Genomic DNA, 23,537 nt, shown 5'->3' with positions numbered 1-23,537 from the left:
AAAATCCCTTTCCAACGAAAAAGATCTAACAGTTATTATTCTTAACTATTTTTTCTCAAATGGGGCTTTTTTTCATTATGTATCTAATTTTTCTTCACTATAAAATTATTCAATGTTGAGCTGGAGAAATGGCTCAGTCAGTAGTGTTTGCCACAGAAGTATGAGGACAGGGGTTTTGATTCCCCAGAACCCACATTAAAAAGAGGTCGGGTGTGGTAGCTCCCACCTGTAAGGCCCGGGCTGGAGAGGCAGGGCAGAGGGCCAGATCCCTGGCTCTGCACTGCAACTACCCACACCCATGTGTGGGCTGAGTTCCAAGTCAAAGAGAAACTCAGCCTCAAAAACGCAAGGTAAACATGGCCGGAGGAACAGCACTCGAGGCTGAGCTCTAGCTTCCACATGGACATGTGCATAGGAGCACACTCATCATGCACGAACACACAGGAACATGCTCAGCCACCTATAACCACGGGCATCAACCACGCGCGCGCACACACACACACACACACACGCACACATGCACATAAATATCAAATGTATCATCCACTCACCTCACTAGTTGATTTGGTGTTTCCATGAGCAGTGCACTCTGCTTTTTTTTTGCAGTTTCTCCTTGTCTGCTATCAGCCCATTTCCAATATGTTTCGTTTCACACGATGCCATTTTTAAAAAGGAACTGTAAACTCGAAAGCTTCCAGTTGACGTTGGCACCTTTTGCATCCCTGAAGTAAAGTTGCAGCCATGTCCCATTAGGTTATAATTAGAAAAAAAAAAAAAGAAAGAAATGACACTTAAAAGAAGATGAATCTACTTTGAGAACGTCACATACCAATCTGTGTACCCAGACGTGCTGACAGGAACTACGTTAAAGAGTTCTGCATCCCTGTCTCACGGCAGACGACGAAATAGGGACCCACTGTGGCAAGCGAGTTGGTCGTCAGTGTGCTTTTAGATGCTGCAGTCTTTAGCAGGTAATTCCCCTGTGAGATAGCTGATAACCATAGAAATAGGCGAGAGGAAAAAAAAAATGATTGCTAAAATAATAAATGCTGGGCTGGTGAGGTGGCTTTGCGGATAAAGCACTTGGGCAAATATGAGGACTGGAGTCCAGATCCACACAATCCACGGAAAGCCCGACACAGCAGCAGCAGCACCTGTAATCCCAGCATTCCTAGAGATAGATGAGAGGCAGAGACAAAAGAAACCCTGGAAGCGGCTGGCCAGCTGGCCTGGCGATTGCAGCAGAGAGGAACAGGCCCTGCTTCAAACAAGGTGGAAACTAAGAATCAGTGTGCACTGTGGCTCGCGTGCACGCACGCACGCACACACGCACACACACACACACACACACACACAAACCGTGTATATATGTATATATGTTATACACACGTACATCATATACACACATGAAACTAATAAATGTATCAGGGTATATTCCTTTAACTTCTCTTAGACAGAGACACACACACAGCAAAGGTAATGACGGCCAGAGAAGTCCCACTTGGAACTGCAAACCCCGATGCTAGGTCTGCGGCCCGGGCCGCGCAGCGTCTAAGGCAAAGGCTTGTTTCAGGCTGTCCCACAAATGCTAAGTGCCGTGGTTCCATTTCCTGAGTTCTTCCTTTTGCTTGTCATTGACATTGTCTGCTGCTTGCTTCTAATGACCGTACATTAATTTCTCCCATTTGCTTTCTAAATTATTTTGCAGCTGCTCGTCTCCGCTGCCTCAGTATGACTCAAGGTGACAACCGTGTCCTTTGTGTATTTCCCATTTATGTGACATCCCTCGGTTTAGATGGCGTCAGTGTCTGTAGTGTGTCCGCACTCGTCACCCTGCCTTTTGAGAAGCTAGACGCCTCCGCCTAGCAGCTGTAGGGCCACTGTGGCACTCGTGATGTAATCCGAACAGCAACGCGATGAAGAGATTTTTGAAGCATCACCTTTGTGTGTGTTTCTCCAACTCGCGTTGCATGTCGTTTGGGTTTTGCCCAGCTCTTGTACAGAATATAAGTCTAGAAGACAAATCACTGCATCCCACAGTGTTTTGGAACGCTCTCGTCCTGTTAATCCATTTCCCACTTTTCCTCCATCCATTAGTTCTATGAAACTAAAGATTTTAGAGGAACAAATGGTTGAAAGCTCCAACCGTGCGCCATGTACTCTGAGGAGGGCTCGGTTGGGAGGTTCTTTTCTGGTTTATCCTTCAAATCCCCCTGAAGCATTCGCTCCATTTATTGTGATGGATGCCACGGTCTGATACTAGCCAGAATAACCCTTGTATGCCACCTTGAGACCACTCAGCTGAATATCACCCTGTATCTCCGTCCGCCCATCCACTCATTACTCTTAGTAGCCACGTCTCCCCTGTGCCATGCCTATGCACTCGAAACGGAAGCTTATTCATAGATGGACTGAGTAGACATTTACTTTATGTGTTTTCTGTGTGCTGCGACTCTGCTGGGCCCCGAGGGTCAGGCGGTGAATACACTGGCCCAATCTGAAGTTGCTCTCTGCATTGCTAAAGCTCCGCTGTCGTCAGCCTAACGTCCCTAATCCAGGCGAACACTCTAGTGCGCGTTTGCACTGCAGCACAAGCCTGATTTCGAGCCCAGAGCTTGTGCTGAGCCCTTCCTACACCCAGCGACAGCTGATCTTCGCTACTAATTACTTGTCCCAGACTTTACTGTCTTGCTTTAGCGCCTTTTGTGACTGACAACAGCTGATGCCCACGTGTGCACACGCAGGTAGTATATAATATGAGTGTATCTAAGACAGCTAAGCACTTCAGAACAATTTCAAAGGAGCTACAGGACATTTTGCACTGGAAATAATTCCCATGGAAGCCTGAACGGTGAATAGAAGCAGATAACTCTTTTCTTTGAGTAGAGAGTGTTTTAATTGTCTCCTTATTTTTGAGACAGCCTTTTCCTCTCCTGACTTAAGTATTCTAGAGGCAAAAAAGAAAAAAAAAATCTCTCAAGATAGCTAGAGTAATAAATAGCGAGTGCATGAAACAGCAGAGAGAAAAGTAGTTAACCCAAAAATTGAGCAGAAGGTGGGTGAGTCCACTTCACTGGTGCCCAGCTGACTCTGGAAATACCCTCAGCCGAAGGGATCTCTCCACCCCATGGCTGCATCTGTGGGGATTTTAGGCCAGTGTACCTGAAGAAGTCTCCGTTTGCCAGAAAACGCACAGCTACGCAGGGGCTTCAAACCTGCTGGCGGGACGTTAGCGCCATGCTTAGATAATTACATAGAAAAGACTTTTGATGGATAGGATTCTTTTTTTTTCCCTTAAGATAATACTATAGGGTACACGTGCCTTTTCAGCTGTAAAAATCAGCACATAAGAATGTGTTTGTGTTGCCATCTGTCTGTTGGTTTGTGTTTAGCAGCCTGCCCATCACTGATAGCAAAGGCTTTCCGCTGATACAGCTCCATACAGAAAAACATTTTCCTTCTTAGCTTTGACCTAAAGGCCGATGACACAGACGCTCTCAGAAATAACATTTAAGTTCTACCTGTATTGCCATGTGGCATAGTCAAATAAAGATGATTTTAATAGCTTTATAGCTTCTTTTTTTTTTTTAAATGGTCATTGAAAAGATTGAATCCCTTTCCATCAAAATCTTAGCAAACCTAGTCACCGCTTTTGTTTTTATCTTATTTTTGTTGTGTCACCTTGACAAAAGTTAGGTGTGTTGGTATGAGTGGATGTCCCTTTGTCACAAGTCATGTTTCTATGCTACGCTGTGGAGTTTCATCCTATGTGTACCGGAGTGAGGTCCCATAAGCAGGTTAGAAGAGCAACTAGGAAGAGTGAAAATGACCCTTGACTGTCTGTCCCTTAAGCCATCTTCAAAGACTACAGAGAGTGGCGGGCCTTTTTTTTTTTCTATCCCTTTGTTAGATAATTTTAATTCCAACTTGAAGAGTATCGCTGTTCCTTCTCTGTGCCTCTGCTCGCTTCCTTGCCTCCTGGGAGGGAGCCTCCTTCCACCGACACCCATCTTTGTTGGCCCTGAGTCTGAGTTCTGTGCATGCCTGATGGGACTCCACAGCAGTAACTTCCAACTGTTGTTTTGGAGAAGGCACCGGCTGCCTGTGCTCGTACCCTGACACTGAATTTCAAACTCCGTGCCAAGTTTTACTTCTGTCTGTGATGCCAGTCTGATCTTCCCCCTCCCTCCCCCACAGGTTTCTGGTTAGCTTTATGGTGGACGCGAGAGGGGGCTCCATGCGAGGAAGCCGCCATCACGGGATGCGGATCATCATCCCCCCACGCAAGTGTACGGCCCCTACCCGCATCACGTGCCGCCTGGTAAAGAGACATAAACTGGCCAACCCACCCCCCATGGTGGAAGGAGAGGGATTAGCCAGTAGGCTGGTAGAAATGGGTCCTGCGGGGGCACAATTTTTAGGGTAAGTTTCCCCAGTTTTCACTTTGGTCCTCTCACCACATCTTTGATTTTTTTTTTTCTTTAGTACTTGCTAACTCAAGACATTAACTCTGAAAGCGGCTTGATGGACCTCCCTGGGGACTCGGGTGTGGTGTCAAAGGTCACCAAGCTGCGTAATAGGCTGCGGGTTTCTTAACTCCGTCCCTGGCCAATGCCAATGCTCTTACTAACCGAGACGCATGCTTTCTGCCCTGCCCACGGGTGCGTGGATCCCCGAGGTCTTTGTCTCCCGAGCAAGTCAAGGCACCATCCCTAGAAAACGTGACAGGTGGAATGATGTCAGCTCACTGCATCAGTGACCACCTTGGGGACATGTCTCTTTAACGATAACTCTTTGAGACATAATCCGCCGTGGCGTTGTACAAGGAGGAAAACTAAATTTGCTCCGTTGTCTGAGGTGGCACGTGGCAAAGCAGGCAGGCTCTGTCGTGATGGACAGCGTGTTCACCATCTCCCCTTCTCGTTTCTCTTCCTGCTGCATGGATGTTGCTCAGTAAACTGCACCTTCCCACCCATCCTCCCCCTGTAAATGAGGGCGAGAGCTTGGTTAGCCGAATCCTGCAGCTTGGGCCTCAAGGAACAAAATTTATTGGGTAGGATCTTCATAGACAAGATCAGAATGTCTACAATTTTTTTTTCTTTCCACTTTCAGTTTTCTTTTCTGTCACACCCATGGTCTTATTCTTGTCTTCAGTTTGTTCTTCTTTTTCGGTTTTCTTTTCTGTTTTTTCTTTCTAACACTTTCAGTCGATGTCTGTCACTGAAAGATCACACCCATAGTGGCTTGACTCACCGTGACGCTGCCGCTCTCTTGTGCTTTTGAAGCATGTGGGACTCACCGCAAGCATTCCACTCACTTTGTGCATCTGTCCACCCTCCCTTAATTTGAAATGTTTCTTCTCTGTGTATTTATTAAAACTCGACCAAACGTCTCATTTTAACCAGTGTTAAGAGAAGGTATCTGCAGACTTTGAATCAATGTTTGCCACAATCAATGCTTTGTGTATGTGGATGTGTGTGTGTGTGTGTGTGTGTGTGTCTGTATGTCTGTGTGTATGTGTGTGTGATTAGACTTGGGAAGCACCTGTGGTAAAGTGTAATCTTTATGGGCTTTGAGAAGAAAAAGAAATCAACCAGTGAGTGAGATGATTTTGAATGTGTCAAGAACACAAGCTATTTAAAAAAAAATGTGCCTGCGGGTAGCTGTGGGGGGGGGTGTCCGTTGAGTTATTGAATGCCTTTCGTCTCGTTTAAGCAGCGATGTATCATTGTTTGTCTGACTGTTTTTGCCTTGGCAGTCTGCATGAAAAGCCTGTTATGAACTGTCCTGCTTGGCTGTCCTCTCGGTCAAAGACCCTGCTCCTACCTTCTCTCCAGCATTGCTGAGTGTCCTCCACAAAGCCACAGAGATAGCACTGGACACCTTAACCTGCAAAGATTGTGTCTTGTTCTCAAAAGATAAAATGTTACCTCGTGTCCAATTATACCGGCTGCTTTTAAATTATGGGAACTTTCATAATAACATTATTAACACTGCTAGGAACAATTGCCCATGGTTTTCCCTGTTAAAGAATGAAGACATTATTAATATATATATATATATATATATATATATATATATATATATATATTTGAATCTGAATTTGAATTATTTATAATTGGTTTGCCAAAAGTAAAGTCACGATATTTATCAGTCTCATTTTAAATGAATACTTTTATAAGTAATCCGATGCTCATGTTTTACTTGGGGTTTCGCTCTTTATGACAATCTCTCTTTATGCTCGGCCTAGTGAAGCCTCTGTCTGTTGCTACTATGTACAAACAGCTAGGTTAAGACAGGATACACACAGCCTTTAGAGAGAACAATGATACTGTCTATTAAGCATCACCCGATAAAGTTGCACAATCCAACTACATAAACTGTGTGTGATTGTGGTCTGCTCACTCCCATCCATCTTTCCTAGGATTTATATATAATTCTGTAAAACTTGACCAAATGAATTTCCCATGACTTGATTGGTAATCTACAATTCACAGCCATTCTCTTTCATTTGTTTGAGAAAGGACACTGTCGGGAGTTAACTTCTTCCTATGACAGTTTCAAACTTCCATGCAGAATGTCCCAGTATCCAGTATATGTGGTAGTCAGATCAGGCAATGAAGCCCTTCATCTATTCACAAATGGAACAATCAGAGAAACTGTTTTAACTGCAAAGCCATGCAAGCCATCGAGTGACTAGACTAAGGCAATGTCTGTTTTATTGCTGAGAGAGAAAAAAAAAGAGTAGAGAAATGACTTTCTAAATTAGGGCAAATTTCTTTTTTTAAACAAATGTCTGTGTCCTTTTAACTCATTAGCATCCCTTACAATGTACCCATTAGGGTTTTTTTATTTGTAAAAAAATGGACCACCTTTCTTTCTTTATGGCCTATTTTAGTCTCGTTTAATTCCTTTATTCAAATTTCCTATTGATAGATGTGTTTAATCCCCCCCATTCGATTTGACAATTGACACACAGTAAGGCCTTCAAGAACTGTTTTTGAATGAATGATGGCATGTTATTGGGCTTGTGACATTATTTACTTAGCAACGATTCTGCAGCTTTGAGACCATTCCCAACCCAAACGGCACCTCTGATTCCCAACTCGATACCGTTAATGGGACTTTTCCTTTTAGTATTCTACTACAGATGCGTTTAGCTTGAGATGATGATGATGATGATGATGTGGCCCTTTGTCTTCTAGCCCTGTCATAGTGGAAATCCCTCATTTCGGGTCCATGAGAGGAAAGGAGAGGGAACTCATTGTTCTTCGGAGCGAAAATGGCGAGACCTGGAAGGAGCATCAGTTTGACAGCAAAAATGAAGACCTCACGGAGCTGCTGAATGGCATGGATGAAGGTAACGAGGCCCCTCGAGTCCCCTCGATGCTCCTCAGTGCTGTGGACATGGACAGACAGAGAACAAGGGACCGAGGGAGTGAAGTACTGCTTGAGTGGCACATGCTGGGACCCAGGGTCCTTAGCATCTCTTTCCCATACCCGAGGCATGACTATGCCGACTCCATACGCTCCAAGCACCACTGCAGTTCAGATGGACAAATCCTCGTGGGTCTTTTAATTTATTTTTTTAAGATTTATTTACTTTACTCTCTTAGGTGTATGGGGGTTTTGCCTGCAGGGCACAGTTATGTGTACTGTATGCATGCCTGGTGCCATGGGTCCCCTGGAACTGGAGTTATAGATACTTGTGGGCTGCCATGTGGATGCTGGGAACTGAACCCAGGAACTCTAGAGGAGCAGCCAGTGGTCTCAACTCCTGAGCCATCTCTCTCCAGCCCCAGTTTTTAAAATTTTTAACCAAATTTATCAACCTTTCCAGGAACTAAGAAGGCTTTTTTTAGTTAAAAGAGTAACACAAGGGTAAAAAACAAACAAAAAATCTAGTGGGAGTCTATAACATTTGCATGCAGCATGAGCATACACAATATATTTTTGGAATTTCCTATTCCATTTTTTCTTAACTTTGACATCGTTCATACACATTTTTACAGTCTCTTGAGCCATAATGTTTGTTTTTTGTTTTTTTTTTTTTTAATGTTTCAAAACTTGCCGGAGTCTGTATGTTTGTTTGGATGTCTTATTCTTTGAGCCAGTGAGGCTAGCGTGTGGCTACAGGCCTCTTTCACAAACCTCTCTCCTTTACGGGAGCATCTCCAGGCATTAAGATAGGGTTGCATGGAGCCTGTGTCCTTGAGTACCTGATCCTCCTGCCTTCACCTCCTCCTTGCTAAGATTTCAGGTGTGTGCCACCCATGCCTGGATCACACGCCTTCTTGGGGGTTTGTGATGCTTAGAACCATTATCAGTTTTTCTAGTAAATGAAAAGAAAGTGCCAGAAAGTGGAAAGAAGTGCCAGCTGTCATTGTGACTTTACTTCCTATCTGGGACAGATTCCACGGGTGTTTTACATAACATCGGAAGAGATCTGGTCCATAAAATCAAAACCACCTCTTTTATCATTTGATTCTTTCTGTTTGGGAGTCATCTTCTGGGACCTCTTAGGGGTTCGGGCTATGGACCGTGGAGGTAAACAGATTTGGGGTGTTTAAAGAATGATTGAGTAGCCAGGCATGGTGGCGCATGCCTGTAATCCTAGCACTCAGCGAGGCAGAGGCAGGTGGATATCTGTAAGTTTGAGATCAGCCTGGGTTACACAAGAAACTGTCTCCAAAAAACAAACAAGTAAAAAAACAAAAAACAAAAAACAAAAAAACAACAAGGAATGATTGAGCAAGTGCCCGGACCCATGGGAGTCTAGAAATAGAAATTATTCTCTTTACTTTTATAGAGTTACCATTAAGATGGATAAATAATTATGTGAAGCCTTTACAAAATATATTCCTTAAGCTTTTAGTAAATATCAGTTATTGTCACCATTGTTTTCATCTATAGAAAAAAAAAGTGACATACCAAAACTTCGCTATAGGATTGAGTTCCCATCAAGTATGCAATGTAAAGAAAGATGCCTATACATGGAGGTAGAAGGAAACTGTTGAATGTACACTGAAAAATCAGTGCCTTTCCTTGTGGAAGTTTCTAAAGAAAGCATAGCTTGCAAGCTTGGAAATCTTATTCTATTATTATTATTATTATTATTATTATTATTATTATATGTGTATGAGTGTTTTGCTTGCCTGTGTGTCTTTGTACCACATATGTGCTTGGTGCCTAAGGAGGTGGTGTGCCTCCCTATGGGTTCTGGCAATTGAACCTGAGCCTTTCACAGCAAGAACAAGTATCCATATCCACTGAGCCAACTCTCAGGCTCCATCTTATTCTTACTTAACAGACCACAAAGCAGTCAATCATAGACCCCAGGAACTTTCCCCGTTTGCCTTGCTAAGCAGAGGGACAGGGCTGACACTTAGAATTACAGCTACATCCCACGTGTTTTCACATTACATGTCCTATGAGAAGGAAGAGAAGCCAGCGGGGGAAGTTGTAGAAACCTCTAGATTTGATCCGGATGACATTTGGTCAGGATTGAGCCCGGAAAACCCCTTGTAAGTCCGTGATATAGTCAATGAATCTACATCATCTCAGCGCGTGCACATTGCTGCTAGGCAGGTAGAGTTTCTTAACTCCACTTTTAAAGACCAGGTGAAACTTTGGTTCCATTTTACACAACGAAGAAAAGACATGAAAATGATTCCACATTTAAAGAGTCACGCACTCTAGCCCATTAGAGAGAGATGTTTAAAGTTTTGGTCATATATTAGATATAATAATAAGAATGGAGGGAACACGGATCAGTCAAATTGTTACTGTGTTCACCCTGATAGTTTCTCTGGTTATAAGAGTTACACACTGTTCATGGCAAGTGACGCCCCCTAACATGCTTATTACGAATGTCTCCTTTGGTGTTTTTTGGTTTTTTGAGACAAGGTTTCTCTGTGGAGCCCTGGCTGTCCTGGAACTCACTGTGTAGACCAGGCTCGCCTCGAACTCAGATCCATCTGTTTCTGCCTCCCAAGTGCTGGGATTAAAGGGGTGAGCAACCACTGCCCAACTTAAAAGTCTCCTTTTAATGTTCCTTTCTCCACAAGTGCATTTCATGTACTGTTTTACAGTCTATATTCTAATAAATCAGCCTTTCTCTGGCACTTGTCTAAAAATATTCATGTTTAATGTATTTAATGCCATCTTTGTCAATATCAACCAGACGCTGGTTTTTACTAAGCAAGACAGTTGTGGCAGCTGGGGAGAGGTGCCCAGTCAATAAACCACTGGACACAAAAGCATGAGGTCTCCTGTTTGGATCTCTAGAGCCCCTGAAAACCTGCCCAGGCCTGCCTGCCAGCTGCCTGCAATCTAAACACTCAAGAGGCAAAGATAAGGAGCCACAGAGGCAAACCGGCCAGCTAGACGAGCCAGGATTGGCCTGCTACAGATTGAGAAAGAAACCCTGTTTCAAGAAAGCAGAGACTATCCAGGGAAGACGCCTGACCTCACCTTGCATGCACACACGCGTAAACCCATACACATGCCAAAAGTGTGGGGGGAGTTGTAAAGGCCGGGTGGCCATTATTGTTTTAAAACGTGCAGAGTTACACTGTGCACACAAAACTAATTGCTAGAGTAACTTCAAGGAACCACAGGTCCCAGTGGGGGGGGGGTAATTTACCCAGTGTGATGTTGACGTTGGCATCGTGGAAGTCCTCGAGGCCAGAATCCCCATCCTGGCCTCGCCAGTTCACTGTTGTGTGGCTATAACCAATCTGTTTAACGTCCATCTAACCGCACTCTTTAAGGATCCTTGTAGGGCATCCTCATGGGCATTGGGTGAGCTGGTACAGAAACGCCTGCTGTAGAGAAGCATTCACTCACTCCATGCTCACGGTCACGGCCACTGCATAAGCTATCCGTGGCGACCTGGAGTCTGACACTGGCCTAAAGGCAAAGGAGCACTTCCCCCCGCCATTTGTTCAAGGCCTTTGCAGGTCAGCCTATCTGCCTGAATGAGTTGTATCTTCCTAGTAGTGAACACCATTTTCCAGACAGGTCAAGCACTTCCCACTACCCAGTCAAGAACTAGTAAATAGATGTAGATTACCAAGCCCTGGGCTCTTTCATGCCCAGATGCCTTTCTTGTACACACTCGCCTCTCCATATTCTCAAATGAAGCATCTGTTAATTCTTGCCCTCCCAGGATTGGGAATCACCCAGAGGCAAGCTTTCAGGCACACGGGGGAGGTATTATTTGTTTGTCCTTGGTCTTCCCTGTGAGAGAACTCTCCTACCCACTGAATTAGGTTAACTGAGGTGTCTCAAAGCAAATGGCGCCATTCCCTGGGTTCAGAGATTGTATCAAAGGAGAAAACTGACTGCAAATATTCACTGTGCTTCCTGACTGGATACAGCTGCTCAAAGCTCCTCTTACTATGAATTTCCTGTCACGATAAACTCTACCCTTAAACTGTACTCCAAGAGTGGCCCTCTGTATCACTCTACACCTCATTGTCACCTTGAGACAGGCTCTTTCACTGAACCTGGAGTGAGGTTTCCGTTTCTCACCAAGGCTGGCTGACCAGCAAGCTCCAGCTCCCCTCCTTACACGAAAACACACATATATACACACACCTCCTGACACCCAGTTCTAAGATTACATAGGCATGTCTGGCCATGCCCGGCTTTCTAAGTGGGTACTGGGCATCCAAACTCAGGGGCCATGCTTGCACCATGCTGCCTTCCCCCGCCCCTGTTCCTATTATGGTTACGCAAGCCAGAGCATCAGTGGCTATGTCAACTAAGCAGACACGTTGGCCAAGCTGTGCTGAGGAAAGCTGCTAGAAGACACTGAGTTTTTCTGGGTGTGGAGAACCTGCCCTTACCAACTCAGGTTTCAGGTGTCAGAGGCAGTTTCTTATCTCTGGCAGCAGACAGAGATCTTATCTCTGCCTTTGCAGAAGAAAAGATGCTGCCGCTGAGTAAACAAACTCCACATACACACATCCCGTCACCAAGAAGGGCATCACACCATTGGTTTAATGGAAAACCTTAATTAAACCCAGTGCCTCCAAAGCCCGGTCCAGTGAGCTGTTTGTAGACCTGGGTGCATGTGGCCCTTCCTCCTCAGCACTCCCTAATTTACAAATCGAAACACTGGAGAAATGGTTTATCTCCCACGGTCCCCGCCATAGCCAGGGGACGCTAGAGGCTGTAGTGGGTCTAATACAAATTAAAATGTGTAAATGCAACCCACACTAGATAGAAGAATACTACCCACTTCTAAATATGTTTCTGTCAACAGTTTATTAGAAATAGATTTCAAGCTGGGCACAATGGTGCACGCCTGTAATCTCAGCATTCTGAGAGGCAGGCCCATCTCCAGGCCGAGTTCCAGGCCAGCCTGGTCTAAAGAGTGAGTCCAGGACAGCCAAGGCTAAAAACAGAGAGAGCCTGTCTCGAAAAAAACCAAAACAAACAGACAAAGAAATAGATTTCTAGGTTCAAAATTGGCCCTTGACTACAGTACATTTTTAACTTTATCAAGCTTGAGACAAATGATAATTTTAGAAGTGCCAAGTCATTGATGAGCAGGGAAGAAATACGGAGCTGTGCATTATGTGCACAGTACATGGCGCCATCTGCTGGAATGATATGGTAGTAACTATTTTGAAATCTTCAACTCAAGATTGCATTTGAAGTGCCTGATAAACAAATAGCAATTTATTTCAAAATCCCAGAACAAATTACAACAAAATGTTTATGTATTTTCAATCTGTTTCCCTAACTGACATTTTAAATCAACTGAATGAAGACTTTTGCATAGCAAAAGAAAAGGAAAATGTTCCAGAATAGTCTCGGAAGCCTGATACTTAGGAAATGAAAACAGAGCCAAAGCAAACCAGCACTCGTAATTCCCACTCTCAGATGGTCTGTGCATGTGGATTTGCCAGCAGCTACATGTTATGACCATCAGTGGGGACATCTGTATTTCTTCCGTTAGACTTCACACTCACACCATCCTGGTCACAAACAGCCCTTAAGAGCAGAGGCACCAGCACACGTGGGTGCTAGGAGTCGAACTCAGATCCCCTGGAAAAGCAGACGTGCTCCTAACCCCTGAGCCACCTCTCCAGCTTCTGGGTTCTCAGGGCAGGTAGAGGCTGAGCGTCCACGAAGACCTTCCTTCCAAACATGTTAAATATAAGCTCTTCTGAACTGGGAGGGGGAAAGGCAGACTTTCAGGCCCTAGTATAGGACAGTCAAGTCAGAATATCTCGGGTGGAACCCAGAGCCTATCTTGTTAACATACTGTACTTGTTTCTTACGCTGTGTAAGGACCAGAAAGCCATTCTCAACCTGTGGGTCGTGACCCCTCTGGCAAACTTCTACCCTGCCCCCCCCTTTAGGAATCACCTATCAGACATTCTGCATATGAGATGTTTACATTATGATTCATAACGGTAGCAAAATTACAGTGACGAAGCAGCAGCGGAAATGATCCTGTGGTGGTTGGGGGTGGGTCACCACACCACAAGGAACCGTGTTAAAGGGTCGAAGCGTTTGGAAGGTCGAGAACCGCCGTGCGAGGGATTCCCACGGGTGTGAGTGTGACATAGCTCCAGATCTAAAGCATGTGTCTTCCGGCTTCAAGATATGGGTCACCGGTGTGTCCCCCATCTCTGGATTGTAGTCCATTCCAGACTAAGAAGGCCAGAGTTTCAGAGGTTCAGTCCATTATCATCATGGCGGGGAGCACGGCCGGGTGCAGGCAGACACGATGCTGGAGAAGGAGCTGAGAGTTCTATCTACATCTTGATCCACAGGCGGCAGAAGGGCACTGTCATTGATAAGCAGTTTTCAGAAACGTTTCTTAAACACCGGTAGGTATCCGGGTGGCTGGTGCAAAGGCAGATGCTCAGGGCTCCTCATCCTTCCTGTCTTCCAGAGCTAGACAGCCCGGAAGAGCTGGGGACGAAGCGCATCTGCCGGATCATCACGAAGGATTTCCCCCAGTATTTTGCCGTGGTTTCCCGGATTAAGCAGGAGAGCAACCAGATTGGTCCTGAAGGTGGGATCCTGAGCAGCACGACCGTGCCCCTCGTCCAGGCGTCTTTCCCGGAGGGTGCCTTAACCAAAAGGATCCGAGTGGGTCTCCAGGTACGGAGCCCAAAGCACTGACTCCTGGGCACGCCTTGCTCCGGAAGCATGGCAGTAATTCATGCTCTTGGTAATTAGGCTGTTTGGGGATTGTTAACTTATCTCAGATGCCAAGTGTCAAATGTAAAGTTAGCTTTTGGACCAGTCAAATGAGGTCACGTATTGTAGCGTTTTTCTTTTTAAAAGTCTCAGTCGGGGTTTGGGGACGTGGCTTGGTCGGTAAATGTTTTCTGAGCAAGCATGAGCACTGTGCATTTGACACTGAGTTTTCAAATGAGCTCCCATTTTAAAAAGAAGAAGAAGAAGAAAAGAAAAAGAAAAAGCTAGGTGTGGTGGCATGCGGTGGATATGGGGGAAGTGAGGAGGGTCCCATCCAGTCTTGACAAACTGATAGCTCCAGATTTTGTGAAAGACCTTGTCTCAGAAAATAAGGCAGAGGGCACTTGAGGACCATTACCTGAAGACCTCCGGCCTCTGCACACAAGTGTACATACGCACACACACGCACACACATACACACACACAGACACAGTCACGTAGTCTCCGTTGGTTTCATTTTGAAGATATCCCTCTCATTGTGGCTCCTCGCTCTCTGTGTACAGAGCAGCAAACTGCAGCTTGGTGTAGAACCTGTCACTTCTGCACTGAAACTTGCTCACATTTGAGCTCAAGTACTTCGTAAATGCTGGTCTCGGTCCAAACCAGTTGGATCTTGTTTGGGTTTAGAGAGTCGACTGGAAATCTTGGCAAAAAAGTGATCTTTCTTATATTTACTCATTTCAGGTTTTTTACTCTCTTACTTTTTTTAAAGATTTATTTATTTATTATTTATACAGTACTCTGTCTGCATGTATGCTTGCACACCAGAAGGGGGCACTAGATCTCATTATACGTGGTTGTGAGACACCATGTGGGTGCTGGGAATTGAACTCAGGACCTTTGGAAGAACAGACAGTGCTCTTAACCACTGAGCCATCTCTCTAGCCCCACGCTGTCACTCTTTATTTTTCTTTATGAACTAACCTAAACTGAAAATGATGAGACGATCATTTCTGTTGTTGCCGTAATAATTAAAAGTTGAATTGAAGATTAGCTTTTCTTTGTAAGGCTGGAATCTCATTTCAACAGGTAGGGGTGTGGGGGTTATAGGTAAACACACTGAATTGTAAAACCCTATTTTGTTGGTGGGGTTCCTGTCACCTGGCCCCCATATTGAACCACTTCACCAGACTCCAGAGACACCAAGCGGAGTAAGTTAAGCCTGGTTGAGCAGAACTCATACCTCTGAATTATGTATCGGCCCGTCCCTCTGAGAGCCTCACTTGTTATTGATTTGTGTATTTTGTACAAGGCGATTTTTGTGAGGCCTTTTGGCGCATCCTGCACAGGGCTGACATATACTGAGGTCACTCTTGCCTCCCTCCTCTTTGCTCTGCGGTTTGGCGCACTCTCCTTCCGGCAAGCCAGTACCATCTATTTCCCCGAGTAGACCACTGCTGCCCACGTTCCCGTCCTTTCGCTTCTCTGCCTCCCTGTAACAGTGAGAAAAAGAATAAAGGCGGACATGGATTTTGTCATCAAGTGTCCAAGCACCGTTCTCAATTAAAAACTGCATCTTCTGATTTAAAAAAAAAAGTAATAAGTCTTCTTTTATTTAAGGTGTTTTGTGTCTCCCCCTCTCCCCCTCTTTGCCTGTAGGCTCAGCCGGTACCAGAAGAAATTGTGAAAAAAATCCTCGGAAACAAAGCAACGTTTAGCCCCATTGTGACTGTGGAGCCACGGAGGAGGAAGTTCCATAAGCCCATCACCATGACCATTCCGGTTCCCCCACCCTCGGGAGAAGGCGTGACCAACGGCTACAAGGGGGATACCACACCCAACCTGCGGCTCCTCTGCAGCATCACAGGTGTGGGTCCTTCCCGGTGGTGACTCCCGTCTGTCTGCAGTGACACCCAGAGTAGAGAACAAGGAATAGGTCAAGTGCTTTCTTCCATCCTCTCATTGCTGATCCCTGGGAGAATTTCCATTAGGAACTGGGCTCCTGGTGTGTTTGAAACTCAGGGTGGTTTCCTGATATCCGTGTATTAGTACTCAAGCCCTTTTAGAATCACCGAAGTGTCACCCACCCTACTGGAGTGCTTAGGGGAATATCCTGGCAACCATGACAATGGTAATGACTCTAGCAGCATCCTTTGAGCAAGGGGGGAAAATGAATGAGCTCCAGGGGAGGGTCCTCCAGGGTCTGAAGGGTTAGGAAGTAGTGAGGATGCCATTGGTGTCAACCAGCTGTGCTCACCAGCACCATGCAGCATGCTCAACGGGCGGGGCCTTGGGACACATTTTATGGGAAGTACCTGGAATCCAGACCTCAGGCCCAAAAAAGATGGCTAAGCAAGAAAAGGCACTTGCAAATAAGCCTGACAAACTGAGTTCAGTACCCAGACCCCACACAGTAGAGGAACTGAGCCCAGTTCTGAACTACACACACACACACACACACTATGACACATGAGCATAGCATATATACATGCTTACACACACACACACCTGAAGCTATGAAGTCTTTGCAGTGACAAACTGCAATGATGACACGCTTAATAAACCACCCCAAACCTAAACCATCCCTCGTGATCTAGGCAGTTAGCAGGTGAGAGTGTGAAGGAGAGCAGAGGCCGTCTCCTTTGCCACGCTGCAGAAGCGGAAGCACTGTGGCTGGCCAGTTAGTGACTGCGAGGGGAGCAGCTGGCAATGGGCGGTTAGTCTGCGGGGATGTGATGGAGTCACCCTGTCTCTGCTGTTCCCAGGAGGCACCTCGCCAGCTCAGTGGGAAGACATCACAGGAACAACCCCTCTCACGTTCATAAAGGATTGTGTGTCGTTCACAACCAATGTTTCAGCCAGGTATGGAAGCACAAGTTCCAGGAGACCCATGGAATCCATTTTCTCACTTTTGGGAGGACAAAAAAATGTTACTGTCAAATGTGTGTGTGTGTGTGTGTGTGTGTGTTTATATATATATATGCAATATACATACAAATATGTATATATAATTTATTTCTTTTTTTAATTTTATGGAAGAGGATAGAAGATCTTTGATGTTTGCTCAGAAAAATTATTGTTGAGGAATAAACTGCCTTTTGCTTGGTAGAAAGTAAATATTGTTGCCATTTAAATGAGCAAGTTTGTAACGCTTGATTTAGGCTCTATTAGACTCATATTTTTCATCTCATTTCACAATATGGTTATTTTGGGATGTTGGGGATAAACATGCCAAAACATTTGCTCCGCCAGGGAGTCATATCCCGGCCTCTGATGTTCTTCGCTGTAAGTTCCTTTGAGTTTATTCTGGGACTTTTGTTTCTTCTGGGTTTCGTTGTTTTGTTCCCACACTTTGTGTTGTGTTTTGCCTCTCTCAGATTCTGGCTCGCAGACTGCCACCAGGTTTTAGAAACCGTAGGGCTAGCCTCTCAGCTGTACAGGGAGTTGATCTGCGCCCCCTACATGGCCAAGTTTGTTGTTTTTGCCAAAACCAATGACCCGGTGGAGTCCTCGCTGCGGTGCTTCTGTATGACGGACGACAGGGTGGACAAAACCCTGGAGCAGCAGGAGAACTTCGAGGAGGTTGCCAGAAGCAAAGACATTGAGGTACCCGGGTCCCAAGAGCAAGCATCTGTCACTGTATTCCCCAGAGATGGGCTTATTTGGGGCTGTAGCGGCACACACTGTAGAGAAATAGCACAGGCATTCATGTTTTATTTTAAAACTTTGAAATGGGTGCATCCTCAGAGTATTTAAGTGCTTTGGGCTCACCTCAGTTGACCAGGGTAGAATGCTAATGAATATAAACTGCTCTCTATTATCCTGAACTTTTTTAAAAAAAATTTTGTGGTCACTTTCCACACACAGGACCCATGACTTTTCCTTTTTTCAAACCCAGAGATCATGTGAGTGATCGGACAGCCAAAAGAGAAAGATCTCAGTCTAAGTAAGGAAATGATGGCAGGCATTTTCTCTCACATGTCTAAAACTGTCGGAAGAAAAACGTAACTCTGTTGTATATGAATGCATCTGTATTAGTCGTTATTAATTACGGCTGTTGGATTGTAAGCACCAGCTGTATTTTCAAAGATAACAAATCCACAGAAGAAATTTCTCATAAGGATATTAGTATGTCAGTCTTTTAATGCTTTTTGACTAAAAACTTCAACATTTTTTCTAGGTCATGTTAACATTAAGCTGTGTTTCTTTTTTTCTGGAAGGTTCTGGAAGGAAAGCCCATCTATGTTGATTGCTATGGAAACCTAGCCCCTCTTACGAAAGGAGGACAGCAGCTTGTTTTTAACTTTTATTCCTTCAAAGAAAACAGACTGCCATTTTCCATCAAGGTAAATCATCCTTAACATAGACTCTGTGCATTTGTTCTTAAAACAGCCTGAGAGAATAAACTTTTTAAAAATTATTTATTTAGTATTAAATATCCCACAAAATATGACTTACAGGACAAGGTTAGATTTTGTTCTAATTCTACCAGGGTGAGTTTTCAAACTGGTAAAATTTTATCATTGGTAAAGGAACAGTCACATTAATGCATGTGTGTGTGCGTGCATGTGTGTGTGTGTGTGTGTGTGTGTGTGTGTAATTTAAATGTAAGGAAATACCCAAGTATAGTGGCATACACCTTTTATTCCAACACTCGAGGAGGCAGAGGCAGGTGGATCTTTGTAAGTTTGATAGCAGCCTGCTCTACACAGTGGGTTCAAGGCCAAGCCAAGTCTATATAGTGAGACTCATTTTCAGGAAGTGTTTATAAAGTGAAACTACCTAGAGCAGAATGGACCACATTTAGTTAACTTTCATTTACGTTTCCACAGGAGTTCAGGCACAGTCAGTAGGCTCTCTTCCTCATCATTTGCTGTTCTGTTGTTTCAGCCCCTGAAGCTCTGAGAAATTAAATTATTAGGAAGACACAAAAACGCACATGGCTCAGGCTGGCCTGTCATATAAGAGACATGGGCTTATATATTCCTATTGGTTAAGCCAGGAGCTGAGCCTCTGCTCTTTGCCAGGTTCATCCTGGGTTATCATGCCCCCCTGACACACTCAAAGAGTGCCTGATAAAACATGCTTCACTCTTACATGGACAAGAATCTGTCCCTTTGTGTAATCATCAGTTCCCCAAATTCTTCTAGATTAGAGACACCAGCCAAGAGCCCTGCGGCCGTCTGTCTTTCCTGAAGGAGCCGAAGACAACGAAGGGATTACCACAAACAGCTGTTTGCAACCTAAATATCACTCTACCCGCACACAAAAAGGTATCTTTTAAAACTGCTTTATACCCCGCCCCCACCCGGTCTTGAGGCAATGGGCCCTTGGTATGTAATTAAGGAATGCTTTGTGACACTTGGAAAGCCCCTGAATCTCCAGTCGTGTTAGTCTCTGTGTGTAGATGAAGTCCTGTTGCTGTGGTGTCCTGTTCTCACAAGTCTGTATGATGGCGTCCTCTGTTGATTGCTTCCGCTGGTAGTTCGTAGATCTTTATGCTTCCAAATGACTGTCCCACGTTAATCTGCCATGGGTGTATGGTCTGTGATACTGTTTGTACTGGCTCCCTTCGATTTGCTTTGCTTTCTAAACCAGCTTGCATTGTGTGCTCCCTACTCAGTCCTTTTCATATCCTGACACTCTTTTCCCTGCTGTCCATTATAATATTCCTTGTCTCTGCAATGCATCTTGGGACCAAAAGGAGACAGAGTCAGATCAAGATGATGAGGTAATATGAACACTTCTGCTCTTTCTCTATCCAAGGTAGAATAGATATTGGATACGTATGGAAAAGCTTGCAGCGGGCTCAGGTGTGGGAACAGCCTAAATGCCGTTTTGCATCTTAGCCTCTCGGAGGTAGAGTTAGCTTTCTGTAAAGTGGCTCGCTCTTTTCTCCTCACGCACACAGGAGTGCTTCGCTGCACTCTGTAAAACGATAAACCAGCTGACGAAAACCTGGAGCCACTTAAGCGGTTTTTAAACATGACAGGTTGCCACGCATAAACTTAATATTGAGTCTCACAGGCATAGTTTACTATCCGCTGCCATCTGGCTAGCTGCCATGTTGACCCTTCTAACCCAAGACCTTGGTGAATTGTGTTGTACAGATCAACTATGTTTTATGTAACACAGAGTACGTTCTCACCAACTGCTGATAGAAGTGTGCCATTCCAGCCAAGAGATTTCTCTTGGCCATTTTTTAAAAGATTGTTTTTCCCCCTTTTTAAATTATGTGTATATGTGTTTGTGTGTGGGTGTGTACACGAGTGCAGTACCCCTGGAGGCCAGGAGAGGACATGAGATATCCCCCTAGGAGACTATAAGCTGCTTAGTGTGGGTTCCGGGCCCTAAACTCGGGTCCTTTGCAAGAGCGGTATGCACACTCAGTCTCTTGCCCCCTGTGTCCAGCCCCATCTTGGCTACTTTTTAAAGAGTGCCATTGTTCAGTTTTGCAAAGAGTTTTTCCTAAGTTATCTCCACATCTCCCTGTAAGCCTTGCGATAACTGGATTTTTTTTAAAAAACCCACACGCCACTAATAAAGGCAGCTTGAGTCACCCAACTGCTGATAAGGCCGTCCAGCTGTTTTTAATCTGCTCATCTCTACCACGTGTCCGTCAGCGGTACCCGCGGTGGACACTGGAGCGATGCTCTCTGCGCCCCTTTTCCTTGAGTGTACTCACGTAGTTTTGTGATATGTGTGTTTTCAATATAACGAACCGGGGGAGGGGGAAGGACTTGCTGTTCAACCTCTGTAGTCCCCTGTAGTCTGCTGTGCGGATGCGCCCTTACCTGCTAAGTCGTGGTTCTGTGGCCGAGAGTTGAGGATGGCATGGTGGTGATAGCACCCCAAGGGGAAATAGCATGCTACCCCATTCAGTGAAATGTCTCAAAGTGTAAAGGTGTCACAGGGAAGGTGGAAACGGTTTCTTCTCTTCTTTTTTTTCAGGCTGAGAAAGCGGACAGACGTCAGAGTTTTGCATCACTAGCTTTACGTAAGCGCTACAGCTACTTGACTGAGCCTGGCATGAGTGAGTTTCCTAACGCATTCACTAATCTATCGATTTTTAGAAGAAGAGACATTTTTTCTATACACGCTAAATTATGGTGCCATTTGGAAAACAGATGCCCTGAACCAATTGCCTACAGAGAAATTTCATAAGCCTGTTATGAAATTTAACGTTCCATAGACCATTGAAGATTCCCCAGGTCATAGCTGCAAATGATTTCTGTTCTTAAAGTTAGTCACTAATGATTTTTTTTTTCCTTTTAAAGCCTTGTTTTTACTTTGGTAATTGTTAATATGCTCAGAGATAAATACCAGTGTTCCTTTAAGTCTGTGCTTGAAAAGGAAGGTATATGTTTACTTCTGTATGTTTGTAGTGGCACAGGCGACTGCTAGGTCCCTTTGTCATCTCGGTTCTCTTGATAGACCTGGGCCGTGGTATGCTACTTCTAGTTCATTTCTCTTCTGACTGACTCATAGCTTATCTTCTAGTTTATGGATGCCCTCTCTCCCCTTCCACCTCTTCTGCCTTCTCTCGAAATCTCCTTCTTCAGGCTGTTCTTGGACTAGGCTGGGAAAGTCCTATGGTCCTAGTGGTCTAACTGGCTGACAAGGCAGTTATAAGTGTACTTGGTCATATTCTGTCTTTCTCTCTCCTCCTTTGGGGCTGGAGTGTTCATATCCTGTGGTCACCATAGCCCTAGAGTTGGTCCTACCCCCCCACCCGCACACACACACGGAACCAGGAGCACAGAATGCGGTACCATTTGGTCAACACCAGGTCCTGCCATCGTAGCTAGCTGTAACAGAAAGAAAATTTAGATGAAAATACTATGTCATTGGTCACTGATTCCTAGCTATTCCCGAGGCTTGGGGATGTCACAGTAAGACTCCCAGTCTTGGTTTTCCTCACCTCCTCTGAGTCCTGTTGGCCAGCATGCATATGACACACAAGTGCAAGTAGGAAATGGCTTCGCTATGTAAACACAGTGCATTTGACTCTGACTCCATTAGGGATTTTTCCGTGTTCAGACTCAAAATGTGGAATATAAGAAAAACATAAATAGGAATCCTACCGTGTTCTTGAACATTCCCTCAGGCCTGAGCTTTCTTCTCTATTCCTCCAGAAGCAAAGGTCTGAAACGAGTTCTTGTTGTGACAGAGAATGGGGTAGTGGGACCTACCTGTGGCTAGTTGGTTTTTCAGTCAAGTTAAATGGATGTAACTCCGGGAGACGGATTTTCTCTTGAGACCCTCACTGGGTAGTTGTTGGGAATTCCTGAGGTAGCATTCTTAGGCTCCGGACAGGTTTGTTGCAGTAACTACTTTAGGGCAGAGACAGATCTCCCTAACTCTGTCCCCAAATGTCAGTTGTTTGGAACACCTGAAACAGAGGCCCCAGCGTGAGCTGAGGGAGTTGTCCTCACACACACACACAAGTGCTGCTCTTTGGTTGGTGTCAACATCTGTTCAGCTAGCATTTGACTTTTGGCAGAAGAAAAAGGGTTTTGTTTTTGTTTTGCTTTTTGTCTTTTATTCTGACAGGGCCCATAGGGACATTGAGCAGAAGGATGAGAAAGGACTAAAAGAACATAGGAGAAGCGCCCCAGCCCCTGAAGGTGTTAAATTCTAAATGACTTATATTTTCCCCTGTCACTCTGCCCCAGGTGTTGTTAACTGCTGGACGTCCAGAATTGGGCATGCTCACAGAGGATGTCATGAAATGGGTGTCACTAAGACATAAACTGTACAGCCAGGTGGTAATTTGGTGGCTCCTTTCAAAGTTGGAAACCTTAGATGTACTTCAGAAGACTTCTTGTGAGGGTCTGGAGAAATGGCTCAGTGATTATGAGTGCTTACTGCTCTCGCAGAGGAGAGTTCAGTTTCCAATACTCAATGTCAGACAGCTCACCAGAGCCCAAAACTCCAGCTCCAGGGTCATCTAACATCCTCTCCTGGCCTCTACAGTACCTGCACTCATGGCATTGACCCAAAGGAATCCCTGAGCCATGTGTCTACAGAATGGCCTTTTCCCACAGCTTGAGCACTAGGATGTTGGTACTAATGGCCAGACGGAGTCACACCTGTGTGAGGATCCCTTTAGTAAGGATGAAGCAGGTTCTCGTGTCCGCTGCACACCTCACTGTCACTGTTGCCTTTTCGGACCAAGACTGTACTCCTCTCTGGCATGGGACATTAGTTAGCCCTTGGCAGGCATTCCAAACCTGTGACCAGTTGGCTTTTGTCTTTTTTTTAAAGGAGTTATGGAAGTAGAGATGGCTAAGCTTGCATTTGTTTTCCCCAGTGTGGGCCCACCTCACAAGAAAGTGTGGGTTTCTTGCTCGTTTTGAGAAGAATGCTGG

At 45.0% G+C, this 23,537-nt stretch overlaps 1 protein-coding gene across 27 annotated transcripts in view; it reads left to right on the top strand.

Moving 5' to 3' along the window:
* The window catches only part of Ank3 (ankyrin 3), a 571,679-nt gene that overhangs the window by 509,625 nt on the left and 38,517 nt on the right, over positions 1 to 23,537 (top strand). For 9 of the 27 annotated variants that reach the window (XM_060369399.1, XM_060369391.1, XM_060369387.1 and 6 more), the window contains 12 exons: positions 1,709 to 1,741; positions 4,198 to 4,422; positions 4,955 to 5,053; positions 7,206 to 7,360; positions 13,916 to 14,127; positions 15,826 to 16,033; positions 16,932 to 17,028; positions 17,544 to 17,772; positions 18,387 to 18,512; positions 19,317 to 19,439; positions 19,871 to 19,897; positions 21,118 to 21,199. In XM_060369399.1, the coding sequence (XP_060225382.1) occupies positions 1,709 to 1,741; positions 4,198 to 4,422; positions 4,955 to 5,053; positions 7,206 to 7,360; positions 13,916 to 14,127; positions 15,826 to 16,033; positions 16,932 to 17,028; positions 17,544 to 17,772; positions 18,387 to 18,512; positions 19,317 to 19,439; positions 19,871 to 19,897; positions 21,118 to 21,199 (1,616 nt within the window). The remainder of the gene's footprint in view (positions 1 to 1,708; positions 1,742 to 4,197; positions 4,423 to 4,954; positions 5,054 to 7,205; positions 7,361 to 13,915; positions 14,128 to 15,825; positions 16,034 to 16,931; positions 17,029 to 17,543; positions 17,773 to 18,386; positions 18,513 to 19,316; positions 19,440 to 19,870; positions 19,898 to 21,117; positions 21,200 to 23,537) is intronic. The other 18 variants (XM_060369402.1, XM_060369403.1, XM_060369404.1 and 15 more) reach the window with 4 other exon arrangements.

This window comes from Meriones unguiculatus, chromosome 16 (assembly GCF_030254825.1).
Source record: "Meriones unguiculatus strain TT.TT164.6M chromosome 16, Bangor_MerUng_6.1, whole genome shotgun sequence".
NCBI lineage: Eukaryota > Metazoa > Chordata > Mammalia > Rodentia > Muridae > Meriones > Meriones unguiculatus.
The sequence above is the reverse complement of the archived record's forward strand: the minus strand, read 5'-3'. Positions and strand labels throughout refer to the sequence as shown.